This window comes from Agrilus planipennis, unplaced genomic scaffold (assembly GCF_000699045.2).
Source record: "Agrilus planipennis isolate EAB-ADULT unplaced genomic scaffold, Apla_2.0 scaffold58, whole genome shotgun sequence".
Lineage (NCBI taxonomy): Eukaryota > Metazoa > Arthropoda > Insecta > Coleoptera > Buprestidae > Agrilus > Agrilus planipennis.
This window is the reverse complement of record NW_020438916.1, coordinates 922437-930784: the sequence shown is the minus strand read 5'-3', so window position 1 is coordinate 930784 and position 8348 is coordinate 922437. Positions and strand designations below refer to the sequence as shown.

Below are 8348 nucleotides of genomic sequence, written 5' to 3'. Positions count from 1 at the left end.
GAATTATTTTTTCCATATTATTTACGAATATTTCTTAATTCGTCCCTGTATATTTATTTCGATACCTATTACTGAGAAGATTTCTCCAACTTTTATTGCATGTCCTTGCTTGGAATGATCCGAACATGCAAAAATAAATCGCAAATCAATAATACATTCTGGACGATGTAGAAGTTTTAATGTTGAAGATAATACGGCTGGTCAGACTTTCGTTTGTAAGTCAATTCGTAAAATGATGAAAAGTTGTAAACGAAATTTAAGACTAACACTACGATTGTCTGTTAGATATGAAGGAAACAGATTATAAAAAAAATGATTTTAGATTCTTTAGTCTTAAATAATTATTGTTAGTTTCAAGAGCGAAATAATAATATAATATTATCCTAGCTTATTATACATTAGGAGAAGGTAACCACCTCATCACCCTGCTTGCTTTCTCGTGATCTTTGATTCAACTCTATTGATTATTATTGATTCCGCTATTTAAACAGTCGTTAATTGACCGACTGACCCAATAGGTGTTAGCTTGCAGTTTTGAAATAATAATTTAGATGTAAGTACCAAATTACCTAAATAAGAATTTATGGATATTATGTACAAATACATCTAAAAATACTTTTTATTGGCAAATTGTTTTTATAAAATAAAAATATCTAATCATTTTGAGGATTAGCCTCTAAGTAGTTGATCTGAATTGCTTGAAGACAAATGCCATAAATAAATCCATCTCCGACAACAGAATTTCGTAATTTATTTATGGAATGTCTAATCCAAAATCTGAAAGCAGGGAGGGAGATAATCACACTGGGAATTATAATAAATTACTACAAAATAAGCGAGACATAGTCGTCAAACAATGGGCAAAAGTAGTAAACGAACATCGACAAATCACTCACTGGCAGGAATCATAATCGGTAGAGTTGCTTTGTTGCTTTGTGTCTCAGATATATTGTTTACAACAAGCAACATCGTCAGGCATAACGACAATAAAGATGATTTATAGCTTCAGCAGTTTGCTCACTGTTACATCTGCTTAATGTCATTAGCAGTGCAAGTCTAATGCATAAACTGCTGGGTTATATTTCACGGTAGAATTCGTGCTTCATTGTTTTAGACGATGCTATTACATTACGGTACTCAAAAACAGGAATCAAAGAGAAGATAACATGTATTAAAAGTACGATATATGTTTGGCGCGCCGCTATGGACGGCGAGTTCAGGGAAAAACAATTGGAAATTTGGTGTAAAATGAGGAAATCTTAGAAATACTGGGAGAATAGAGGACACTAGGTATATGTAGAGGTATATAAGGGAATTGAGAAGTAAATAAAGAGAGGATCCTTTGGAACATAAACGGCTAGATAGGAACATTTTAAAGAGACATAAACAGGACTAAAAGGTGGCAGAGGATGATTTACTTGCAGATTAGATTATGTTTCTTAAATTTTTGGATATAAGGAATGTTCCAGTTTTTCGAAGATTATTATGGAAAGTGGAGTGGTTTTTCGTGTTAGGCCAGTCTTCTAACTAATGACTTTGTTGGTGATAAGACATAATTCCTTGGAAATATCAGGAATCATTTGTATTCGTATATATATATTTAAGGTGCTCGCTAACAACTATCTTGAACCTGAACAATCAAAACGAGTGGAGATGCTTCATGATGTTGATGAATTATTATCAAAAGTTTTGACAAATGTGTGCCCCAAATCTGCATAAAACTTCCAGTTACTTCACAAACCCGTTAATATAATTGAACATAAATGTCTCTCTTTTTTATTTCTACTCGTTTTTAAGTTGGGTTGTCGTCTTTTCTATTGTGAAAAAGGAATAAAGTCAAAACATAAATGTAACAAAACTCGAATCATATCCCCCTACAAAGGAACAACAAAGTGTTTGAGAGATCGTACGTGTACAATAACAAGTGTTGAAGTTTTTGTCAAGATCAAACGGATTTTAAGCTTAAAGCAACAAACTCGCTCTTTCTCTCTGTAAATTATATACATTTAATAGTTTTTGAATGAGAGATTACTCACAAATTAATTTCTTTTAACATTGATAACGCACCAGATTTTAATTGAGTAAGTCCCTACAATAACCAACCATATCGAAATCCTTGAAAAATGAATGTATGTATCACACAAAATTAAGATTAATCAGAATTTTTTAAAATATTTTTTAGATACTTATTCTCCTACATTAATAAATCAGTCAATTAGTATACTGTATCATATCACTATATAATAATGATCTATGAATCCATAGTAGGTGGGCTGCAGGAATGTAGTTTTCTATAACTGTCTCTACCCAAGATAAAAATGTTCAGTCTCTCATCGAGTCTCTGTGGTGTCGCTGAGAGAGACTATCAAAAAAACTGTTTAGCGTCTCTGAACGAGAGACTCGAGTCGCTCATAGAGAGATTCTCGTTTCGTATCCAGCCTCTAAACGAAAGACTCGAATCTGAACGAGAGACCCGAATCTCTCAAAACGTGGTGTCTCGATAGACACGGTTAAAATTTTCTAAGTTCTACATATTTCAGAGATCCCAGTCTTTCTACGAGAGACTCGAGTCTCTCAATTTTTCAGTTTTATTCTTTCAGTCTCTATGTGAGAAACTCGAATCATTGAGTTAACAATTTCATCGTTCGAGTCTCTCATACTGAGACTGTGAGAGATTTATAAAAACACCTAGGCAATAACTGAGAGTCTGTGAACGACTGTGAGAGACGCTCTCAGAGACGCTGAAAGACTGAAAGACTCTGAGAGACTCGAGAAAGACTGAAAATTTTTGTCTAGGGTACTCAAGATAAATTATTATCGAATTACCTAACTCTAACTAAAGGACCTACTTTAAATATCCAGGATGTTGTCGTTCAATTGGAATTTCTTAAAATTAAAAATCGCCGAATGACAATATTAAATTTATCTATTTTATCATATTATATTACCGGCAAATAATAAATGTGAAATGCTTTTTAAATTTATCTTATCTAAAATATACGATGATGCAGTGGATATTTGAATATTCCCTAAGTAATATAACCCCAAAGAGACTCACCCTTAATTATCGCAAAAAATATTGAGAAAACGGATACGTTTGTTGCTCACATTAAGTGAAGGCATTATCAACGTGAGATAATGCCCGCAATTCGTGTGGCTAAAACACGTGTCCATTTTTTTCCAAGTTGTTTGTGATAATTAGGTTTGTTCACTTACTTACTACAGTCTCTTTTATTCTTCTTCTTCGGGGTTCTTAATGATAGAACAAATTTTACAACATACGTCGGTTGGTGTCTCCTAGACAGACTTGCGTTTTGATACAAAAAAAGTAATCATTCTAGTGATTTCAGACAATAAATGTTATTTCGTTTTTATTTACAGTCCCCGAATACTAAAGTTTCTTTTGAATTTGCTAATAATTTCATTCACTATTTTTCTCATGGAGAGGCCTCCCCAATTCAATTTATTCTCGAGTTTTAGGCCCGTAGCCTGTTACAAAAGATTTTCTTCAAGGGCTGATCGGAATTGCAAAGCGTTAGTAGTCTTCTTGACCGGTTCTCGTCTACCGCATCTTTTATTCAGCACTTTTCGCAGTTCAATTTGATTATTCTATTTCTCAAATCATTTTCCTTTAGGATTGAGAACTAACAGGAGCAACTGTCAGAACAATTTGTCATTAAAGAGAAATGGTAGATACGTAAAGTAGACTGGGGTCTTGGGCCTAACAAAAAACAAACACCTAATACCTTTCTCATAATATAATACAAATAAAGGATTTTATGATTCTTTCTTTTGAATATCGTCATCTGTTACATCAAATAAAACGTAAACTATTAAAAAAATTCTATTTACTTTTAAAGTTCTAGTTCTTTTGCATAATCAAGAGTTAAATTTAGCAGGCAACGGAAGTTGCGCGCGCAGTCGTACGGTGGTAGTTTACGTTATCAGACTACCCGCGCTAGGTGTTAACTGCTATAGTCAAAATTAGCAACTATTTATATAAAAATTTATAGAATAAGTTAATTCATATCTTACGATTCCAAAGAGAAAACCGGACACGTTTTCTTCTTACGTTTTCCGGTACAATTAGTTTGGTTCTGTGGGAAGTATGTGGTATATTACGCGATTTTGTTACCGATTGTATATCGATTTTAATAATTTGTTTTCTATTGAATAAATTACCCCTCAAGCGACCTCATTTAAATTTGAAGAAATATTCCACCTCTTAGGGTATACAATTAGAGGATGATGTTTGTATTTGGTATTTTATAACTTTGTACTTACTTATCGGCAAAGTTTTGAAGATGGTCTCTATTTTCTATTGGAAGATGGTAATTATTCTAAATTGGAAAGTAGTTAGAATGTGATAACATTTTCCAAAAAGTAATTTAAACCGTTAATGAATATTCTACTTAGTTTCAAAAATAATTTGTGTCAAAAGACAAACTTTGAAATTTTGTTCGTAAGTAGTTTTGAAACTTTACATCTGCCTTTGATAGACGTAGGCTGAAAGACAAAAAGTAAATAGAAGGTGATCGTAATAAATACAAAAGTTTTGTTATTTGAAATAGAAGTGTGGGAATCAATAGAAATAGGCAAGACTTTCCCAGACATAAAGGGCTAGAGGCATATTAGAAGCAGAAACAGAATAACAAGAGCTGTTATAAACCTTGAATAGATTATTGTTAATCTCGAATAGTCAAAGATTAATTTATGCGTTAGAGGAAGGGCAAGTTCTGGAGTTTTGATAACTCTCACAATTATCGGCACTATTTTCTCTGAACGTCATGTATGGCAGAAAATTTTAGCATTTAAGACAATTTGTTATTGTGTCGATAAATAGAAAATAAAAAAATTATTCAAATAAATGTAAGTATCAGATTGAATTAAGAGGCAAAACCAAGACCAAAACTAGAACTATTTAAACAAGATCGAGACGAAGGCTGAATAAGCAAATAAAAATCCTATATCATCACCGGTTTCGTATAGGTCTTCGTCTTGTTTTGTTTTCTCATCACTATAAAAGAACCAATCGATCTTTTTGAAATTGGAATCTTTCAGGATCTTTTAGAAAAATGTACTGATGCGATAGGTATCAGTTTCGCTTTTATCAAGTCTTATTTTCTTCAATTTAGGATACAAAGATTTGTAATTGGTTTTCCACAAGAAAGCGTTAAAATTTCTTTGCCTTTTTACTTTCTTAACTCAATTTTTACTGGTACGGTCGATTTTTTTATCATGACAGTTCTGCGAAAATGCTTTTTATTTTTGGAAAGACGGCTCGAGAATCTTGTAAGACGTTTAAGTGTAAAATTTATTTTTTATTTTTTAATGACATCCTAGTATTGCGTCTTGAAGGTAGTTGGAGGGTAAATAGTACCTAATTATTTCACTACCTTTTATAGCATAAAACGGAAACTTTGTTAAACATTGCTTAACAATATAATGCGTAGTTTTTAAAGACTTAAGTTTCAATAATTTAGTATCTGATTAATTTTAAATTAATGGTGTCGAAGTTCTGATAATAAAACGTTTGCAAAACGTCGGTAAAAAGTTGACACCGGCTTTTGGAAATATTAATATTAGGTAGCTCCTAACCATCGTGTGAAACACCAATTTTTCGTTCTCATTTTCAACAATTTATTACGAATGTTACAAATTTTCATGTTCATCTAGGCGTAAACCTTTGTCTATTGTTACTTTTATATCCCAGCTCTTTGAAAGTAACAGCTAGAAAACTTATAAGTTTCCATGCTACATTAATAATAACTTAAATATTTTTTTCTTTTACTAATAAAGAAAAGTAAACTTCGTTTTTACGTTTCTTTTTCTTCCTCGGTTCGTCAATAATACGAAATAAAAATAAAAGGGCCCATTCGGATATTTACGATATATCTGTTGATTGAATAAGGACAAGATGAAAACTATGTATTTTGTTAGAAAACGTGACCCACGGAGGTGTTGAAAATAAGACTTCTTGATATAAATTAGATAAAGCACCATAAATAAAGAAATATAGAATTGGCAGAAGAAAAATATTCCTTATACAAAACAAATAAAGTAGATTTAATTTTTAATAAATCAATTAGATGATACTTGTCTTTTTGACAGTTTAAAGGATAGATATAATAGAAATCCATATCTAAAAAATTACTAAGTATAACTACGAATATTCCTTTCAAATTATATTTAAAGTGTACCTATTGCAGAAAATGTAGTTCCCTGCTGTACAAACGCCAATTAAGTAATTTTACCAATTATTATCCTGTAATTACGTTTATGTTATAAATATGCAGATGCATAACAAATAGGCCACAATAGAGACACTTTGTTAGGCATAACGCATATAATATCTAGTTTATTTTAATTAATACGCTATACGGTAAATTATCGAATGTCCTGAAGGTACTGAATTTACTGCTTTCACCAACTTCTAGTAATTAAATTAGTGTGAAACGCTGCACGTTTGTAATTAGAAAATCAATTTATATTTCGCTACTTTAATCAACTGGAAAAATCCATTGCCTTTTTCTGCCCTTATTGTAGCTTTCTTTGTTCGGATAGCAACATAATTATAGGTGCGCAGAAGAATCAGATGAGTAGAATGAGAATAATATTTTAAATTGGCTAATCATTATTACTAAGATGCCTTAATATAGAATATATTATTTTACTAACTAAAACGGTATTTCAATTTCAATGAGTAGATGGTTTTGAGTAGGTTTATGTTTTCCTGAAGTATGTTAATTATAAAGAACTGATATTTCAAACTTATTTTTTAATTAAAGAAGAGGGATTTCGGTAGGTATAATAATATTATTATTATCGTATTTAAAGGCAGTTTCGATAAAAATGAAAGAACGAAAAATTTCGATAGAAACCCAATAAAGACATTCCGTAGCACAAAAGAATCTTCCCAAGGTACGAGCGATAAATAAATGAGAAATCGAATTTTATTCATCTTTATCTGTACACCTGTGTATGCTGACATACCTCTGTAATAAAAAATATTATTTGAACTTCGCAGGCAATTTACAATTTATAATGGCCGACAGTAACATGTCAACAATCAAAAAAGCATAATGGCCGACGACAGCAACAATCAAAAAAGTATAATGGCCGACGACAGCAACAATGGATAAAGTGTAATGGCCGACCACAGCAACAATACGTCAACAATGAAAAAAGTATAATGGCCGACCACAGCAAAAATGACAGCATTGTCTATAGTCCAATAACGGATATGTTTACATTTTTTGGGTGTACGCTAATTAAATTCACATTAATTAAAGTTAAAATGACTTACCTTTATTATGCCAATTATAAGAATTATACTTAGGGCTATCGTAAACAGCTGTGTGCTGATAATTGTAAGATAGGCAACTTGTACTCCTGAAAAATAAGACCAAATAAATTTCAAAGTCTTTTTTTAAACATGTAATAGCTATTTTATTACGTAAGCTCCCAGTTCTGTAAATCATTCAAAAAGCAGTTCATTTACTCTAAAAGACGCATTGGTCTGAAATTTAAGAATAGAATATTCTGATTTTATATTCATGCAAAAATGAATACACTTAATTTTAAATTTTTTTAAATAAGTATTTGATTATATATTCATGCAAATATGTTGAACGAATTCTCGCTTATGCTCTCAAAAATGTGTAAATATGAGATGAGATTTTGACGAATCTTCAGTTCATCAGTGAACAGGTATAATGAACACAAGATGTGGGCGATGTTTCGTTGGCTTGGTTTGCCAACCTCTTCAGGTAAACATCAATCATGGAAACACTTATTAATGCTTTTGACTGTATATAATATTGTATTGATTGGTGTTTCAAAGTAATTGTCAAACCAAGCCAACGAAACGTCGTCATCATTTTGTGTTTACTGTTACTTGTTCGTACTTGTACCAACCTTTCTTAATTTTACGCCCTTTTGAATTGGAATACATTATCGAGGAATTTTATGAAGGTAAGAAACAGGTCATTGAAGATAACTTTGGGTTTGAAATGAACTTTCAGTTGTTATATGTACTTACAACAAACAAACAAACAAACAAATGAAAATAATTTATTAAGAACCTAAAGCCCTAAGAAAAGATTTTAATGAACAAACTTAGCTACTGCCTCAAAGTAGCTGTTTTCTTTGAAATTTAAAACATGGAAATTAAAAGCTTTGACGCAGTTGTAGCTTCCATCACACAAATGTTTAATCAAGAAATGGGCATTTTATATCACCCATTAATAGATACTTTGTTTGTATAAAAAAGTAGGCGAAATAGGTTGATAGGACACCTCAGACATAAAGGTCAAGTCAGATTCATATTAGAGGTAGAAACAGTAGTT

The 8348-nt window shown here is 31.5% G+C and overlaps 1 protein-coding gene and 1 long non-coding RNA gene across 4 annotated transcripts in view; one reads left to right on the top strand and one right to left on the bottom strand.

Annotated features, from left to right (window-relative positions):
• Nucleotides 1–7253, top strand: part of LOC112904199 — a 51408-nt gene extending 44155 nt beyond the window's left edge. Inside the window, exon 3 of the long non-coding RNA XR_003230949.1 lies at nt 7028–7253. This is a non-coding gene — a long non-coding RNA (uncharacterized LOC112904199). The remainder of the gene's footprint in view (nt 1–7027) is intronic.
• Nucleotides 1–8348, bottom strand: part of LOC108739198 — a 97445-nt gene that overhangs the window by 29444 nt on the left and 59653 nt on the right. For all 3 annotated transcript variants that reach the window (XM_025973642.1, XM_025973643.1, XM_025973641.1), the window contains one exon: nt 7307–7392. In XM_025973642.1, the coding sequence (XP_025829427.1) occupies nt 7307–7392 (86 nt within the window). The remainder of the gene's footprint in view (nt 1–7306; nt 7393–8348) is intronic.